The 20,257-nt window shown below is 40.3% G+C and overlaps 1 protein-coding gene across 2 annotated transcripts; it reads right to left on the reverse strand.

Annotated features, from left to right (window-relative positions):
* Positions 1 to 4,036: 4,036 nt before the first annotated feature.
* Positions 4,037 to 19,915, reverse strand: kpna3 (karyopherin alpha 3 (importin alpha 4)). Of its 2 annotated transcripts, XM_067603945.1 has the most exons (17): positions 19,663 to 19,915; positions 16,706 to 16,750; positions 12,957 to 13,046; positions 10,699 to 10,728; positions 10,517 to 10,569; positions 10,326 to 10,421; positions 8,970 to 9,055; positions 7,714 to 7,800; positions 7,440 to 7,609; positions 7,067 to 7,111; positions 6,794 to 6,925; positions 6,541 to 6,669; positions 6,240 to 6,344; positions 5,881 to 5,952; positions 5,412 to 5,574; positions 4,477 to 4,571; positions 4,037 to 4,366 (listed from the first exon to the last, which is right to left on the reverse strand). In XM_067603945.1, exons 1-17 carry the CDS (start codon positions 19,729 to 19,731, stop codon positions 4,268 to 4,270), a joined length of 1,566 nt encoding a protein of 521 aa, XP_067460046.1. In that variant the 5' UTR covers positions 19,732 to 19,915; the 3' UTR covers positions 4,037 to 4,267. The 2 variants fall into 2 exon arrangements, with proteins under 2 accessions (XP_067460046.1, XP_067460047.1); XM_067603946.1 differs by lacking the exons at positions 12,957 to 13,046; positions 16,706 to 16,750; positions 19,663 to 19,915 and adding an exon at positions 12,444 to 12,525.
* Between the last annotated feature and the right edge of the window lie 342 nt (positions 19,916 to 20,257).

Below are 20,257 nucleotides of genomic sequence, written 5' to 3' on the forward strand. Positions count from 1 at the left end.
AACAGGGAAACAGTCTGAGGAAACACAAAGAGGAAATTTGATGCTAAAAAGACTGTAAATGTGGCAGATATCCACTTGATATGACTAACTCAGACTGCTGAAGCCTCATAAGCTTCAGAAAAACTGTTTTTGCACAAATTGACTTTGATTTTGGCTCCCATCACTTGAACTGAAAGCACATTTCAAAGGAATCTTTTAATAGTCAGTGAGAGAAGGAGGAATAATTACAGTGAGTAAAACTTCTTTCAGTGTTCATGTGGGCACCTGACTGTTGTTTCAAGACAAATTGTGAATCTGTCCTAATGGACTTGTCATCCATGTTGACAACTGGGAAACTCCATCTGCTGGGGAAGATTATGTGATACAACTGCTGTTTCCAAGGTCAAGGATGAACTTCCAAGCTTAACCCAGAATTCCTCTGATGGAATAATACTCCTCCTAAGGTTTGTTGAGTGTCCGTTTGTGGTAATTTGATTACACACACATTTATTTTGGATTAAAACTTGATTAAAACCGGATTTTGATACAAGCCTATAAGACAGGATCTAATGACTAAGTAAAAATATAGGAGCTGCCTTAAGGCCTATAACATTTCAGTTCACATCTTGATTTGTGTTAACCCCCCACCCCCAAAAATTGCAATCAAATTGCCACACAGAACACTAAAAGTCCTGGGAAATCTTGATCTGGGTCAAACAGTATTAATGTTCCACTTTCAGGCCTGTTATCTTATTTTGCATGAGGTTTGGTACTGTGACTCCACAGGAAACCCAAATTCACTGCTGCAGGCTGAGTTAATCATTGCCCTCGAGTCAATGTGTTGACTAACACACATGCATGGATTTAACTCGGAAACTATGCCACTTACAAAACAAATGTGTCCATTACAAAAGCGTCCGCTGTAACCTAATTTCAGGATTGGAATTAGTCAAACAAGTAAAGTGTCTGTCCTGGCCTGGACTCACCTCTGCCTTGACAGCCTGATATGCGTGGGTGGACGGGTAAATTCACAAACACCATCCCCCTAAAAGAAGAGATGAATCCAGGTGTACGAACAGATAATAACTCTCCTCATCCTGTTATTTGTTGCTGACAGATCTCACCTGTAATTGTAAAGGATGTGCCACAAAAACAAAACAAAAGAAAGTCAAGAGTAGTTAAAATTACAGCTTGACAAGATATGGTCAGTTTGCTCTTGTAGTCATGGAGAGGAAGTGATGTAGATCTTAAATCCAGGAGATATAAAAACTCATGAACCCAAGGAAAAAAACTCACACGCAAACACATCCACACCCAAAAGCTACATTCACACTCATGCAACTTAATTGGACTTACATCTACTGTATGTGTGAATCACAACACTTGCAAGCACAGAGGATCCAACGGCTAAACAGCAAGTTTATTTTGGTTAGGATCAGAAACACAGATAATGTCCTGAGGGCGAGATGAGAGGAAATGATATCAAAATCCCCTGACTTGAAATATGGCAATGATGGTTTTGTGATGTTCGAGGGGTAATGAGTGAGAGAAATGGTGTTACAATGTTCAGTGAATAAGATCGGAGCAGCAGGGTGTTGCATTGACCATCCCCCACGGCAAACTCCAACAACAGGGAGACTACATACTACTGTGCCCACATCTCCCATATCAATACTCTCCAGTTGCTCAAAGAATCTTTTCTATTCAATAAAACCTAGTTTTAGTTGAAATGAAAAAACAAAAGGCACAATGATTTTCAACTCATATTTGTCTTTAATATGCACAAGAGTTGAAAGCATCAATGAGCCACCTTAAAGAGAAGAATTCAATCTAAAATTTATAAAAAGATATAAACAATCAGAGGCCAAAACGCTGTCTGTTGCTTTTCTCCTATTATTTTATTTAAAACAACTTTTCATTAGCAAGTAAAAATCTTGCAACAAACATAAGCTTGTATCCAATTCAGATACAAGGCAACGAAATTGTAAATCTTTAAAGTGGCTCGGTCTAGTCTGCTAGTTCATGACTGTACACCCTCTCTATAGTTTTGTTCAGTAATAAACAGCTAGTCCCAAAAACAAGCCTGGGCTGCTCAAAACAACCCCACCCAATATTTAAAACCCCAGCATGAACCCCTGCTCTGACCCCCTCTCAGTAGTTAGCAGCCAACCAGAGGATCATAAAGTCTTCAAGACCAGGGCTAGGATTGAGCTCACAGTTTTGACACGTCAAACCCAAACCCGCACACCAACTGGGACATGGGACGGTATTACAGCCCGTCACCACTACAGAGAGAGAGAGAGAGAGAAAAAGAAAAAAAAAAAAAATAGCCTGTTCCAATTTATCAGCGTGTCATCACAATACATATGCAAGTCAAAAATAAAAACAATGAAACAAAGAAATATTGCTTCAACTGAAAAAAAAAAAAAAAAACCCTCCCCAGCCATCTTTGACAGTGAGGTTATCGTCCATCCAATGACTGTCAGCTGCAGCAGCTTTGTACAGGCTTTATGTAAATATATTCATATATTCATTAGACGGCAAGGAGAGATACACATCACATTTTTTTTACACAATTTTTCAAATTGAGTGATGACATGTGACCTCTTCATCAAAAGTAGTTAAGTACTGTAAAGGTTAGGACCTGTACTCCTTTTGTAAGTCTAGTCTTCAATGAGTATAGGTCCCTTTCTGCAGGCAGACATCAATATGCCTCTCAGACATGTGCATAAGACTGAAGAAAGGAAAAAAATAAAAAATAAAAATAAAATAAAAACAAGACATATGGAAGCTCCACAGACTCAACCAGGAGAAGCTGAAAACTGAAAAGGTAAAAATGTGTTTGTTTGTTTTTTTTAAGAGAGAACCTAAAACAATTAAAATAAGCTTAAAAGGTCAGATAAGCAATTCGGGTCGATTTTTTTGCTCGACGTTTTTGTTACACCTCCCCCCCTCCCACCCCTCCCCCCACCCACCCCCAACCCCCCAACCCCCTCTTTTAAAGTTTCACATTACAGGGGAGTCCCCACGCAAACAGTTCACTGGATCACAGGACGTGACCGAGCTCGTGCTGCAGAAATGGATGTCCTGTAGGGGGATAAAAAGCTACAGCTGACATGTTTGTCATCTCTTAAGTCTCTGTGCCTTCACCAAAAGGTGCTTCCTCCCGTGACAGGTATTCACATCCGTAGAAAACAAAACTGTTTTTTTTTTCTCGCTCTGCTGAATCAGAAGCAGGCAGTTAGCAGGTCTTACAGTTGTATGTATTGAAAAGAAAAAAAAAAGAAAAAGAAAAAGAAAAAAAGAATTATGGCGTTTTCTTCACATTTTTGATGATTTTTTTTTTTAAAACAAACATTAAGTTTGATAATTCAACAGAGGTCACATTAAAAAAAGTGACGTTATTGAGTCAGAAGTCCCGTCAGTCAGTTTGCCACGGAGTCCTCTTTTTGCCTTAGAGCCCTTTCACCCCTCCACCTGTCCCAGAACTCTCCTGGGAGGGCAGTGGGGCGGGGGAGGGGAGGGGGAGGGTCCGTGGTTAATCATGGCTTAGCTCTGGGATTAACTCTTTAAACTGGGTGAGAGAGGGTTTTTGGGGTGCACGGCCATCAGGAATCTGTGTGACTAAGTGTGTTTGTGTGTGTGTGTGTGTATAGTTGTATGTCAGTGTGCGTGCGCGTGGGTGGAGTAACACCAGAGGACAATCCAGGGGAGGGAAAGCACAAAAATAAACCACAAACAAACAGCAGTATTTCTTCCCCGTAAGTGATATGATGGCTTCTAACAGAAGTATGCACACAAATTCTAAGTGTCAAAAAGTGTGTGTATGTGTGTTTTGTGTCTGCAAATGTGCTTGTGTTTTTGTCCTTGTGAAGATTTGACATTTGGCAATTAAATCTTGCCACGAAGGCTGTTTCTTCCTTCTGGTTTTATTTGTGTGAGATATTTAGAAGCACTGGCGTTAAAATAGCGACAATCCTCCTGATGCAGGTTGCCAGATGGTGATGGTGCCTGTTTGAATGACCAGGATTCCTATGTAGGGTTGCCGTGTTCTGTGAAGGATGACCATTATAAAGAAAAAAAAAAAAAAAAACAACAAAAAAAAAAAAACAAACACCCCACAGTGCAGAGGTGGGGGTGGGTAAATCCTTCAGTGGTGAGTTTCCATGTTGAAGTGATGTTAAGTAAATCCTGCGGTACCAGGTTGCCAGGTTGGAGGAGAGATGGATGAATGTCTGGGGTGATTACAGAGTACCCGTGCAGCTGGTTGAACCGAACACCCTGGCTTTTAGAAATTGAACTCCTTTGTTTGCATGTTGGAAGCTGGATCAAAGGTGAAGGTTCCTCCTTGAGTGGTTTCAGGGATCAAGTTGGGGTCTTCATCAATCTGAAAAAAGGACACACACGTGATAAGATTGAGGTATGATAACCCCACTGTTTACTGTGTAGGATGATTTGTTAATCATTTTAGGTGTCAGTTACTTTTGGTATACTTACATCATCTCCTGAAAAGTACTGATCGATAATCTCAAAGGCTAATTTGTAGATATCCTCGTTCTCATGCTGCTGCAAATTTTCTATCTTCTCCAAACCTGTAAAATCACAGCAATGACAAAAAAATAACATATTTTCTGTCAGTAACAAATATGTAAACACTGACAACTGGCTACTGCACTATCTTCCACAGCTGTGTGACCGATAAACAGAAGAGAGACGGGAAATAATATACAACTAGAAATACCGCCTGGCAGTCGTATGCCTCCGCCAATCAGTCAAGTTGCAGTTTACATCCATGTCTGTCTGGACTCATAATATTTGTAGTGAAAACTTTGCTGGAATTTAATAAAATCACCACAGTTTCAAGGTGGGCAGCCGAGATTAGTGTCACCACTTCAGCATCCGACCAAATGTGAAATATAGTCACAATCTGCCCTTTTGTTCCCGAGTTATGGTGTCGAATAACGGCCAGAAAAGTGTTTTTGAAGAACATTATGATGTCACAGTGGAGTTGACCTTTGACCTTTTGGATATCATTTTATCCTATTAGGCATTTGTGAGAAACTTTATCATAATTAGTGTATGAATTCTTGAGTTATGGCCAAAAACAAGTTTTGTGAGGTCACAGTGACCTTTAACCTTTGACTACCAAAATCTAATCAGTTCATCCTTGAGTCCAAGTGGACGTTTGGGCCAAATTTGAAGAAATTTCTTCAAGGCTTCCTGAGATACTGCATTCACAAGAATGGAGCAGGTGTACAGACGGACAGACAACCCAGAAACATAATGCCTCTTGCTGGCACAGAGGCATAAAAATGTCTACATCTTTAGTGTTTATTAGGCAAAAAGAGAGCTCCAATTATCCCAGTGAAAATTTAAACATTAAATTTGTAAGAGGGTTGAGATAAATGAAGAGAGCAGGTGAGAATACAGACCTCCACACTCCTCTATGATCTCGGCAATAGTGCTGGCTTCCTCTCCTGCCATGATGAGGATGTTCTTCAGGCCGTCCAGGACGACCTGCACCACCTGGGAGTCCTTCACCGACAGCAGGTTACAGAATGGAGGGATGACATTCTGCTCCACCAGGAACTCCACCTACACAAACCCACACATACACACCACATCCATACTTGATTACAACATAGGTACATGGTTACAAATGTGGGAAAAAATGTCCTTGACATTCACTCACAATGACCTTCATATCTAAAAAAAAAAAATTCAACATGGCCTAGCTTCATCCTCTATATATAATTAGTAGTGTAGCCTTGTCTGGTAGGATTGCTCCGGTTTTAAATAAACACACCTCTACTGACTTAATATGTTCAATAAAACAGAGAGTAAAAGCACTGAAACACAAGCACCAGATTTCCCTGACATCGGTCCCAAAGCCCAGCTCACCTGGTCTTTCCTCCCACTGATGGTGAGGTTGCTGATGGCCCATGCTGCCTCCTTCTGAGTGCCAAAGTCACCCTGTAGAGAGACAGGCTGTCACTAAGATGTGCACATAGCAGGTCAGTTCTACAACAGCGAAACGCCGAGGCACAGAAAATGTTTGCATTCAGTGTCCAATTTCTGTAGCAAGAGTTGTGTTGCATCTCTGGTTACCAAAAAAAAAAGTGCAAATGCAACTCAATACACACAAATAAAGCCAACATTGTGATTTTCTAAATTTAGTCTGGTACCATCTGTTGAGAGAAAAGAATAGAGATTATACAGCTTAAGGCGTTTCTTTCCTGCTCTTGCATCATGCAACAAACCTTAGCCAGTTGGTGAATGATCATCGGAATCAGTCCAGCGTCGATCACAGCTTGGACCTGCTGCTGGTTCCCAGCTGTAATGTTGGACAGGAACCAGACTGCTTCCTACAAAGCAGATCGATCACTAATGATCAAAACCAGTTCTATAAGTTCCACACACATGAATATTCTACCAAACCCCAGTTCATTTCTTTATCACTGCATTAGCTTCTTTCACTTGTGCATGTAAACATGGTATTAATAATAAGACAAATAACGATTCATACACACAACATGAAGGTTGAGGCTGTGGTTGTGGTACCTTGTTAATCTTTTCTTTAGGGTGTGTGAGCAAGTTGGGGAAGTGTGAGAGGACGTCACAGTTGAGCACAACCTGTGTCTGCTCGTCTGTCCCTGTCACAATGTTTCCCACTGCCCTCAGAGCTGCCGTCTGCGGGTTAACAACACAGAGGACCATCACAAAACTTGAAATGATAAAACGAATTAATTCATGGCGGATAAAAATTAGAAATGGTACAGAAAAAGCAAAAGACATAATTCGTTTAAAGTCTCACCTGAACTTTCACCTCCTGATGGCTGAGGAGAGGCACAAGAAATGGAACGACACCAGAATCTATAACCATCTGGATCTGCTCGTTGCCCCCGTCTGTCAGATAAGACAGAGCCCACACTGTGTCGACTAGGATCTAAACACACAGACACAAAAAATCTCTTAAGACCACATACGACTCACAGGCTGCAATAATGGCATTCCAGACAGCACAAAGCAAATTATTTTTTATTACAAAACTATAAAAATCAGGGACACCCTTCGCTCTGATACTCACATTAATATCGGTGTGATATATTAGCACACAGAGGGCAGGCAAAATCTGTGGGGGAAAGAAAAGTAGGTTGTGAGTGGGTTGGATGTAGGCAGAGGAATAGATGAAGTAGATGAAGGCAAAAACAGGGCAGAGTAAAAAAAAAAAAAAAAAAAAGCCAGAATAGCTGTCAAAACCAGACTTCAAGTGTCGCCAAAAGAGCTTTGTAGTTAGAAATTCTCCCGGGTGATGGGGTTGATTTGGCTTCTGAAAAGACACCGCAGAATCTCTGTGTGACTCAGCCTGTGTGACTCAACAGAGTCAGCTGCAAAGAGACACATTCATCTGTCTGGCACGCACGCACACGCACACACACACACACACACTACTGTCCCACCTCTTGTACAGTTTCCATGGGTGGTGGTGGATCCTTGTTGCGGCAAAGGTTAACAATGACCCAGGTAACATTGCGCAGGAAGGTGATTGGGATTGATGGGTTGATGAAAGAAAGCAGAGGCTTCACCACGCCCAGGGAGATAACATAATCCCTGCACTGTGGACCATCACCTGGGCAGGCAAGGGGACAATGTCAGTATAACTGCATAGTAATTGCTTAACTCTAGCATTTACACACACATACACACATACATATATCAGAGGAGGTTACTGACCTATAATGTTTCCTAAAGCCCATACGGCCTGTTCACAAACGTTCTGGTGGGGAGAGTGTAACAGTCGCAGGAACAGGGGCACTGCATCTGGACACAAACAAACATCAACATATCAATTACATGCTCAAGGTGACAGATGTGCAGCTCCATTGATAAACTCTGATTTGTCGGGTCACATTCTAAAGCCAAACAATAAAGAAAACAAATAAAAAATACACGACAATGTACCAAATCCTGTATATTATAGCTTTACAAGATTCCTTTCTAGTAGCCAAGGTGTACATTTCCCTTTAAAGTCACACAACCAAAGTACACTCACTCTGACTGTTTTCTCTTATACCGCCTGACTCCTCCTCTCAGGAGAGTGGGGCATGTACAGACAGTTCATTGACATTTCCATGACTCTACAGTTGTTTTTGTGACAACTCTTTGGGTGGGTTGGCTTTCTTTTTATCTTTGTCTTAGTTATCGGTAAATGGAGTTTCTTGACCTCAAGCAATTCCTAGAAAACTCCACCCAACTTCAGCCTACGCAGAGGTCTGATCTACCTGGATAAACTGAAAACACCTGTGGAGGTGTTTAAAGTCAGGTTCATCTGAAGTTTTCTGTTATTTGAAGCTGTCTTAGAAAATGTATCTAGAGCTCTTAACAGAGCAGATTTTACAGGCATTACTTGTTTAGTCAAATTTAGCTATATCATAATGAAGCATTTTTCAAAAGTTATCCTGATTTTACATAAGAATACTAAGAAATCATCAAGACTCATGTTTTAAAGATTCATATGTAGTTGGATATAATAATTTTATGCTCAAAATAAAGTTTAACAATTATGCTAAAAATGAAATAAATAATAGATTCATATTTAGCTTCGGCCAGGCTAGATTCTTAAAAAGTTGGCTTTTTGACCAATGGAAGCTGAAAGCATGACATTTATTCAGAAAGGTCTGATGATGATTTGTTATTTTTAGATGCAAAAAAAGAAAAAATACATAAAAAGTTCTTTATGGATTTGTAAATATAAATTTAGATATAACTCATTTTAGAGTGTTTTTAATATGTTGTTTGATCAGAGGCTTTGGCGAGGTTTCATGTTTTAGATAAGGGATCGTGGTTTCTACACAGTTATACTGGCTTTGTTTCAAAATAAGACTGCACTGTTATCTAATAAAAACATCATAATCAAAAAAAAGAAAAAAAGAGAAAACAACCCACAAGTAACAGCGTAACACTGGGGAAGACTGAGTGTGACAACTTACTGGATTTAACCACAGCCTGAGTCTGTGCCGACGTCCCAGAGGCAATGTTGGTCAGAGCCCAAGCTGCCTCAAACTGAAGAGAGGGGCTGTGGGACAAAGAAAACAAAGTAGTTAGAGGAAAAAAAAGACACTAGTTTAAGACAGAAAGAAATCTCCTTTAGTTCTTTAGTAAGACTGGGACAATAAAGGGGAACATAAATAATAATTAAAATAAAGATTGACGTGAACCTTTTCCTGAATTCCAAGCTGCTGTTTCATGTTTATCGAGGCTGATTCTTATATTCCTGCCAAGTACCTAATACGCTTGTTTTTGGCCGTCCTGTATGAGAAGGCATAATGCATCAGACATGGTGCTCAAGGGGAAGAGTTTCATTATAGGATTTGAACAGAAAAATGATGCAACACAAAATATTAGAAATCACACAGTGGCGCGTGATCCTCACACCGCCCACCAGCCGAATGCTAGTAAATCAACACAAAGGCTGGTGAGTCTGTCTACCCTGCTGAAAATTTCATCAGGCAACCAACCATGATGTGGAGTTCTTACTTGTTTGTTACACTATAGTTGGGATGTAAAACAGTAAACAGGGTGTGGTGCTCTTTGTGATGCAACCACAGACACACAGCAGGGAACTGTGGACAAAGTAGTTTAATTTTCTGACCTAACTGTGACCCCACATGATCATGCACTCGCAGATCGCATTTGAAAACCTCAGCAAAAGACATTTTGTCTGTTCTTGTTCGTGTGAAATGCTGCTTGTTTTCATGTGGTGCATTTCACTGTGATTCTGCACCTCATCATGTCATTAGATTGAGTTAGCTTGGCTTTCTGCCATGACGCTATGGCAACATAGTCCATGATTATGTTCTCTTGATACATGCATGTGTTATACTGCATCACCGCGTTCTGCACAAAACTCAAAAATAACAGCAATGTCCAATATACGCTGGTGCTCCGTGTTAACATGACACTATCTGTTGTGGGTTGCCATGGTAAAATCCTTACAACTCCGAGTTCTTCGACTCCAACTATTCATTCTCCCTCCCCCGGTGGACACAAGGTCCTGGGAATTTTGGAACTCCGAGGGACAGGAATGCTGTTATATTTGGCTTGGCCTGGACAGAGGACCAGCCAACTGCCCTCTGTGACTCAACACACACACTCTCACGTGTGGACACAGTGAAATACACACACACACACACACAAACACCCGCATGCGCGCAAAGCTTCTGTGGCAGCAAAGACTTGATGTACAGGCAAAGCAGTCTGCTGTCTTATCAACTAGAACACTCAATTCATCACTGCTGACAGACAAATAACCGGAGGCAAACAAACTGTATTGGAAGCAGACTTACTTGTCGTCCCTTTCCAGGCATTTGACTAAAATGGGCAGGATCCCAGACTTTATCAAGTCGTCGATGGGAGGGTTTCTGTCACTGGAGAGCAGTTTTCTGACAAACAGTGGAAAAAAGAAAGAACTTCAGAAACTTCATATGGAAACCAGCTGGTGTCCGTATATGTGTTTATGCATGTGTGAGTCACTCACCTAGCTGCCTGTACAGCACTGAGCTGGATAACTGCATTATCACTGGTAGCGTTCTTTAGTGACGAGAGAGAGAAGGCCGTAATAAATTACAGAATTATTAGCCAACAGTAAAGGATTTCTTGCTGGTACATTTGGCAAAGAAAAAAGTATAAAAGGAAGGCTTGAATGATGGAAACTCTTACCTGTAAGATGGCATCAAGCGTAACATTTTGCTGCAGAAAGAAAAATGCAGAATATTAACACTCATAGTTTGATAAGCATCAACACACCTGCAAACCTGTACAAGTAGGTACAATTCTCTTACGTCATCAGGGATGTAGCTGATTCTTTTGAATATTTTCTTGTTTACCAGTAAAAACAGTAATAATTCAGATGTTAAAGAGCACAAAAACTGCTGAAAGATTTCAGTGGATTTGAAGGCGTGGGATATATTCAAATTTGAAAATAGTTAGCAGATGTAAGCTTGACTTATGGATGTTTGAAATACTTTTGCCAAGCTTAACCGACCCTCGATTAAACCCGCTTTACATAACATGTTTAATTTATGTAAATGTGTCGAAACTGTTTACAAGTCTACATCGACTGTAACATCTCACTGACTGCTTCTTGTTGTCTGACATGAGATTTAGAAATGAATATGCAAAACGTTTGGTGGCTTTTAACTTAAACTGATGAAGGAAATTCTGTTCTTGCAAGTTTGAAACACATGATAATAACTTGATCGTGCTTTTGAAATGCATTCATTTAATTCATTTATTTGTTTACTTATTCATACTTTCTTTTCGGAAGCCAAGTGGTATAAGGACATTAGACGGTCATGGGTATTTAAAACAATGTTATTTCAGTATTGTAAAGACTGTATTGATTTTTGTGTTGTATTATGGACTTCGTGTTCATTTGTTATTTTCACTCACCAAACTAAATGGGGAAAATGGGACAAAAAGGAGGAATATAGCACAGAAGTCCCGCCCCACGTCCAGAATAGCTTGTTTCACTATCATTTTCCATTATTTGTGATTCTTTGGTTTTGTGTCAGTATTTTAAGATAAAGGCCTCTCTACTACTGTACTGGCTGGAAAATGTGAACACCTCATCACTTTAACAAACAATGACAGTATTACCTTTCAACTACAGCTCCTGTGAGACTTTGAAAATACTTCTGAGTCCAAGACACTGAACTTGCACAGAGGTAACAATAATATTGGATTAAACGACTGTGGTGGCATACGGCCAACCCTTTTTTTTCCTCCTACATTTCCTTTCTCAGTAATGCTATTCTGGGCCATCATTTGAGACTAAAATTTGTGATAAATTGCACAGATTGGCTTAATCTTCTGGAAGAATTTCATCTGAAGACAATGGCTTTAGAGAGAAATACATTATACTATATCTGCTCACATACAATATATTAGGCTACATTATGTGGAGAAACTAGTAGGCACACTGAGGAAGACTTATTTGTACATACTCTACACTAAAACACTCCCATCTTTGAGGGAAAATTAAGAATAATTTTTGCAAAAATTACAAATTATTCTTTCCTCCATCAATTTTGATTTGATCTGTTAGATTTCTGGTGCCGACCCAATTCAATACAGCATATTTATGAAAACTTATGTTAAAAAACAAACAAACTTAAAAGCAACTGGTCTTTCTAGAAACACTGTCTTGACTTCTCAGTATAATCCACAGAATATGTTATCAACAGTTATCAGATTTTTTTTCCTTGTAGAAAGTAGTTCCAATAAAAACTGCTGACAGACAGGTCTGGTGATTATCTTGTAATAACTGGAGTGTTACATATCTAGAAGGATACACTGCTGTTTTTCAAATGTCATTTTTCCAATACTGTAAGAAGCATTTGGCAGGAGTTTCAATAGTAGATATAACAAAACTAGGAAGGAAGTGAAAAAAAAAACAATCTCACCAAAAGGGCCATTTACTAGTTTTCATGAAGCCCTCAAACATGTCTCGCAACCTTCCTCAGCAGATGAGAGTTTACCCAGTTGTCATGGAATTGTAGATGTTCACATTTCAATTTAAGAACAACAATCATATAAATCTGAATATCTACAATTCCATGACAACTGAACAAACTCGATCTGCTGAGGAAGATAGTGTGATACAATCAAAAGCTCCAGAACAGACACGAAATAAACCTTGTGGTGAGATTTTTTGGTCAGCTGCTCTATCTGAGGTCAGGAATTGAACTTTCAGTCTCAATTAAGGTCTGAAATAACAAAAGTTACAGAGAGGGAAATCATGACAACTTACTGACATTTCATTTGGAAGAAAATCCCAGCACGAATAGAACTTCCCTCTAAGAAACCACATTAAGTATACTGCCCACTTGATGTTAACCCTTTTGACCTGTTATCCAGACAGTCCGGTCTCACTACATCTATCTAGCTCATGCACATATCCACACACCCACACTTACTCCTTTGAAGTCTGAGTCGACATCAGAGTCCTCCAGACTCTCCTCCTGCGGGACGTTTCTCTTCTTCAGTAGATGTTCGTCTCGTTTGTTCTGACAAGAGGCAAAAAAAAAAAAAAAAAGACAGAAAATCTATGAGGGGAGGAGAGGAGTGTTCATTAATGCATTCATGGGTTCTTAAAGTAACAGTGAATCTAGGCCCCCCCCCCCCACCTCCCCCTTTCTAAAACTTTTATTTTCTGGGAGTATAAGCTACATGTTAGGAATCCCAATCTAAGTGGGTAAGCCAGAGAAATCTGCCTGCAGGCTAATCCACAAAGCAAGCAAACACACACTCATCATTGAAAGAGATTGTACCTTAACCCTCAACACACTCCAGCAGGCACACATTCATTCATCCAGCCTGGAAACACACACACACACACACACACGTGTACGCAGGCAGAAAGAACTACTCATCCCGTCATTTTACAGGGCATGTGGTAGGAGGAGATTCCCTTGCCCTACATTCCTGTGCATCGTGCTGATGTGCGTCACTGATGACTAATCAGCTAGTGCAGTGCTTCTTCCTGCTCTGATCTAGCGAAATGGAATGTGCTAGACTTGAGACCACCTCAGCACTCCGCAGCAATGACGCTCTGTGTTTTAACGCCCCTCGCTGTGCCTGTGCTCTCCCAAATGTCCGCTGTTCTACATGCTTGCTTATCAGTATTCTCAGACTTCCTCTCAATGCAAGTGCCCCTTGAGTTTAGTTTATTTGAATTACCGGTTCAAATGGCCCTACACTTTGTATGTCCATCATCTAAATATTCTTTCCAGAAGTGTGTTGTTAGTGTCACTTTTGTGGGCTGGGCTGGCAAAAACCTTTTTTTCCCCCCCAGAGCAATGACTTGGCAAAGGTCCACATCAATTTCTATAATTTTGTCTGGCACCCAGTTCTCAGAATCAGAGGGCACCTTCATCTTCCAAGAGACTAAGGGCCAGGTTATGCTTGGAAAGAATTTGTCCATAGAAAGTGTTGTCAGACCTCATCAGAAGCTAAAAGTGTTTATAGCTGTTCCAAATGGCCTCAGTCAAAGACGGAGTGAAAAAGTCGGCTGTCATAGAGAGAGGAGAGACGCAATATGCTTTAAGTATGGGGTTAGTCTCTCCTGGAAGGCATTCACAGTGTTGCACTTGGGTTGTATATGTGAAAAGTGACAGAAATTGTTTTGTAAAGAATGCAAAAAAAAAGAGAGAGCTGGAGAGAGAAGTTGAAATCCTGTCCCCCTTCAATCGCTGCATGAAGAAGTTATAACACGCACTACTGATTGAATATACTGACACCCTAAGAAGGAACAACTCTGACGTCTGACTTAAAAAATGACAATATGATTTATGAGGACAAAATGTATCAATGGATGAACCCTGGACTAAAATAATCATTGAGCGTGCGGTGGATATTTATGCTTTATAAAGGCAATGCTTCCCATTTTGGACTTTATTGTGGATATAACCTTCTATGAACCCAGTGTTTCCCACACATAGACTTTACTTGGGTGGGCCGCCCAGTTGGCTTGTGCCAAATGGCGATGGGACTGTATATCGGCGATTGAAAGGGATGATTGATGATGGGTTTTTCCTAGCCGATGCCATCGCAGAGAAAGAGACAGAGAGAGAGTGTGTGAAAGGGAGAGAGAGAGATACCAGTTAGGCATCGCCGATCTTGCAGGGTGGTGACAGGACAATATGGCTACGGGCAACATCGCCCAGCTCTACTGCCTTAGTATATTAACGGCCGCCACAGTTTATTTGGCAACCCATTTCAGTGTTTCCCATAAATTACCAAGACTGTGGCGGCCTGCCGCAGTTTCATAACACACTGAAAATATTTTTTTACTATTTAAAATGGGTAACATCTTATTCTATTGTAGAGCTGTGTGCAGCGCATCGATCCGCTCGGCCCCTCCTTGCCCTGCCCTCTCTCTCTCTCACAAACACATTGATAACAGACCTGTCTGTGAATAGCCCGTCCTCTCCACGCACACTCTGAATCAAAACATGATCACGCACAGGAGGAAGGATTGTTGTTGACTTTTTCCCCCACAGAGAAGACACCTTAAATACGGTATTATTAACACAGTTTGACTATGCTATATGAAATATTTTTCAGCTATTGTTTCCAAGTGAGTTGTCGCTAACTGTTCTAACCATTAAAATAATATCTGCAAGAAAAATTCCATCAGTCACTGACGTCATTATAGCAGCTCTGAAATCCAGGTTTGGTTCCTTTTGACCTGGACTTGTTTGCGTACAGAAATCATGATTTTTTTGTCTAAATTTATATTAAGAACAAAAGTGACATATTTGCAGGTTGACATTTTGCTTTAATTATATTTTAGCCTTGGTGGAAAATAGAACTGTATTATCCAAATTTGTTATTTTTGGCTAAATACTCCAGCATGTTATATTTTAAAAGAAACAAATGAGGTAAAAGTGATGCCTTTCATCTTATATTTCATAGTCTTATAATCTATAATGGGTATACACTGTAGGATTCATGGGGTCATTTATACATAGTCCCCCATCTGTAATCGTTTCATGATTACTTCATGCAAGGATGAGATGCCAAAAGGTCGACAGCTGATTCAGATTGAGACATTTGAATTTGTAGTTTGTAGTTGCCAACTAAACTAAACTGCTGTTTAATTTGCCAAAAGAAATAAGTGTCAATAACAATAATGGAGGCAATTATGAGGATGAAAAAAAGCAACTCAAAATCAAAATGGTGAATATGTTAACAGGCATGAATGCACTGGCACAGATCAACAACACTCTGTAAACAGAGATGTGTTAGAGACCTCCGTTAAGAGAAGATGACACCAGCATAAATTCAGAAGATTTATCACAGGATGTTAACACCTGTTAAACACCAAGTGTAGAAAGACCAAGTTACAGTTAGTGCTCAAACTCTGCAGGTGTCTGACTTGAGTATTTTAACATCATCTTTCAAATACAGTGGCAGTTTTATGCTTAGCGTGACTGCCAGTGGAACCAGCTGACTTGTGTTCACTGATGAGGTCACTGCTGACGGCAGCCGCAGGATGAATTACAGTTAATGAACAGAGTCTTCTCCATTTATAGACAGGTAGCTTGCAGCTAGCTAGCTAGCTTTCAAGTGTAAATTACCGACAATTGGCAGAGTGAACTGTGATTTCAATCTCCGATTGTGATCCGATCTAGAAGACTAGCCAAAATTTTTTATTTCCACCATTAAATTCCAGAAAGTGTGAGAAGATTATAAAATAAATGCTTGATAGCTCCGTGTTAATTTAGAAGGTGTCTGCTTGGAAGGGATGTTGATTATCGATGGACCAACCAAACACAGGGCTAGAAATATAGAAGGAACCCACAAAAACATGGCTTGCAACACTTCTCATAAATGCTAGGTCAGTTACACGAGACAGTGTAATGGTGGTAAATCTGAACTGTCAGTCAGTCAGTTGACACAAGAAAATATTCTTGATATTAACAATGAATTTAATGTCTTCATGGCTAGTTCTGCCAGGTGCAATGAACTACCCAACTCTGCAGCTTTCAACTCACCATTTTGTACTGTTTGATTGCTTCCTAATGGCTCTGACAGTTTCATCATTGTGTTCAACAACAATCTTCTGGAAACCTGAGGCAGGTTCAATTCTCTGACGAAGGCCTGGCATGTGTGTGTGTGTGTGTGTGTGTGTGTGTAGACAGGTTGTGTCATCTTTTCTCACCTTTCTCAACTCAACCGTCACCTCATTTCGATGTCTTCTCATAGTCTGTAACAAAGAAACCAAACGAAAGACAATACATGAGAAAAACATCCATCCAACATTTCAAGTGGTTTGTCTTTACCGAGTATACTTCAGAGATTCTGCACTTGGTTTGCAGGCTCCCTTTCAATCAGTGTTCGGCTCGTACACCTGCGTGAAATCTTACAAATGACTCTCCCGCTTTTTCACTTTATGTCACCAAAACTTCTTTTTCCCCAGGTGATCTCTCGGAGTGTCAATCTCAGACAGACAATATGAAACAACTCTCCAGACTGACATTAAGCATAGATAAGTCAATGATTACAACAACATGGAAACATGTTCTTTACATCTTGAATTTGTCAGAGTTTTTTTTTTTTTTTTTCAACAAAACCAGATGCCAATTCTTTGAGAAATTCAACCATTTACCATAGTGGGAAAATATATATTGTAGCCTTTTTTATGAATCACAAAAAAAGACATTAAATTGTATGCTTTCCATCAGATTACACACCTCATTAATAAACTATTTCATAATCTCAGATATATATTGATCATTTAAAATTACAAAACTTTGAACAACACTGGGCAAGTAAGTTACTTTTTTCAAGTTAAGCATATATCTGTGACTGAACCCTAAAAACAGTAACCGTTGTCAACAGGAAGGCAAGAGATCTATAAAACAGCACAAAAAAGTGAGGAGAGACAGTTTAACTAATTGCTGTATTTGTACATCTGTTGGGTTTCCAGTTCATCCTGAACAGTTTGAGATGGTCTAAGATCTTGTGACTGTTTGAAGAGGTTCATGTTGCCTTCCTAAATAGCCTCTTACGTAATCTGGGGCAGTCATAACTCAGGAGGCTGTGGAGGTGTCTCCAAACCACTGCAAAACAACAATAATGGTAATACATTGACCCCAAACAAAAAATGTCCCTTTACAGGAAGCAGAAGATCAAAATACAGTCCAGCTTGACTTAAGAAGAGAATCGAAAGCAACCCAGTACACTAAATTTAACTTGATGAATTCTGGTGGTTGTTGTCTCCAAAATATAAACTGTTCATAAAGTTAAAGAATATATGACAACAAAGACACAATTACTGGAGCCCATAGAGGCACAGTCAAATAATAAAACCTGCTATTCTGTAAGGTAAGAAAGATGTGATAATTCAGGGTAGAAAAATGCTTGACCAATCTCAATAACCACTTTCTATGATATCCAGGAAAACAAAGGAGGGGCGTTATGACCCGCAGCATGTGAGACTTTACTGCTTTGCACTACAAAGCTGTCCCTAATGATGTCAGAAATGAAGAGCAATCTGTTATGCCTGACCTACATAAATAAAACCCAGACTGGCATTTTTTCCTGCTGTAGTCTGAGTCATCCATTTAGGAAAACTCAAATTCATGCAGAGGCTGTTAGAGAGGACCCTGGTCAGACATCCAGGATGCCTGAAATAGCATCAAGAATGCACTTGGCAAAGTCTGTCTGTCATAGTAGCCATGTGCTTGTCACATTGACTCTAAGTTTCAAAACAACCACCTATGGGGCATCAATCTGTGCTTTAAGTCAGTTGATGGTGAAACTCCAGCCAGCATGCAGATGGATGTTGAAGGGCCATTCTCAGACATACCTTTGTGTGAGGATTATCTCAGGATTACCAATAGATCAGAACCACCCAGCACAAGCATGAGTCTTTGTTGGGAAAATCTCATGCTGATGGAGCTGCATTTTGATAAACTGCATACATTTTTAGGGTTTATAACCACCCCCCCCCCCCAAAAAAACCCCCACAGATATTTGTTACTTTGACAAATTCCTTTGGTCCAATATTGCTAGCTTCCCTTATCTGTCTGAACACAGTGTTTGCCAAACATTACATCATTACAGACAAATCACAGGGATTTCTTTTTGGAATTGAACATGTTAGTTGAGAGATGCTGCAATATCCAGCATATCAGACAGTAGATCTGCCAGTGGTGCACCTAGTATGCTGGTGGTGTTTTCTAGAATATGTGACTTGCCAGTATCACAGAGACATTTACGTTATCATAGGAAGGTGTAATTAGAAAAATATCAAGCCATAACCATCTATGAATTGACAAGATAACATTACAACGTTGGACCAAGTTGTAATTAAATAGTAACTGTTACTGCTAGCTCAGTGTTAGTCTAACGTTTCACTGATGTATTCCAATAAAAACAGTAAATTCATGACCTAAATACGATTTATCCGGCAACACGTGTGTCGTTATTCACATCTATGTGTGCCGTACAACTAAAGGTCATCACATCATAACCATTCAAGTGTTTAGCAGCTCGGTGTAGCTGGCTCACCTGGCATTACACGCTAGCTATTTGCCAGACAACGTTAGCTAACAAGGAGGGGCAATGTTTGGTTTGGTTGGATGTGAACCAACCATGTATTTCAATCCAAGCCGATGTTTTACGAATAATGCCAAACGTATGTAACATAAGCAGGTTATTATTGGTGATACTTGAGGTCAGCTGGCTGTAAAAAACATAGCAAATGTCAAGATTATGGTGCCGGCCAGGCCCAGCCTCGCTAGCGACCGGTGTCCATCCGACTAGCTTGTTAGCTGGCAGTGACAGCTAGCTACACCGCCTGCCCTTAATACTCTCAAACCCAACAGTGATGCTGCTCCTCACAGACATTAACTACAGGATATTAGTAGGCCACTGGAGTTAACTGGGTAACAACTATGACAATAGCGTTAATACAGGGGGAATGTACTGGTAATAGGATAGGCCAATAAGCACTTTTGATGGCGAACTCCTACCGATAGCTTACGTTAGCTTAACTAGCTGGCAGCTGCAGCCGGGGCCAGGCTCCCCAACGAGGCCCTAAGACTGTCGTTTTCTACGTAAAAAAACAATTCAATTCATGTTAGTTAAAGTCGCGTTTATATGTCACCTCACCTCGACATCACGTCCCTTATTTTTAAAGCTCTTGATGCGGTGGTTTTCCAAGCCGGCGTTTTCTGCCATGGCTGTACGGGGGTTTCGCTGTTGCTCCGGCTTTTCGGGATCTCCTCCGTGAGAGAGACGAGGCACGGCAGCTCCTGTGCTGCTGCTGCGGGCTCCGGAGAGAGGGGGAGGAGGAGGAGGAGGACGTAACAGATCGCAGAGTGAGGGGAGGAGTTCATGTATATGCCTCCTGCATGGGCTGTCCTGCTTTTCACAGCTTCCTCGACGCAGTAATAATAAATTCACCCAGGATTTATTGGGCACTGCCGAAATTATCTAACGTGAAAGTCGCGCAGCCTAATTGCAATTTTTGCGCATAACTGTGCAGATGGTTTATAAAGTAACATGTCTATTTTTTTTTACCATTTAATACTTATTTCAGTACTCTTCACTTCTTTGCACTAGTTGTAGACATTCCTTGTGTATATTTCTGAAGATTGTTGTGTTGTTATTGGGTGAGAGCACACTGAGAGCCACCAGACCAGGGTCATATCCCTTGTATGCGTAAACATGCTTGGCCAATAAAGATGATTCTAATAAGCAACTT

This window comes from Thunnus thynnus, chromosome 11 (genome assembly GCF_963924715.1).
Source record: "Thunnus thynnus chromosome 11, fThuThy2.1, whole genome shotgun sequence".
Taxonomy (NCBI): domain Eukaryota; kingdom Metazoa; phylum Chordata; class Actinopteri; order Scombriformes; family Scombridae; genus Thunnus; species Thunnus thynnus.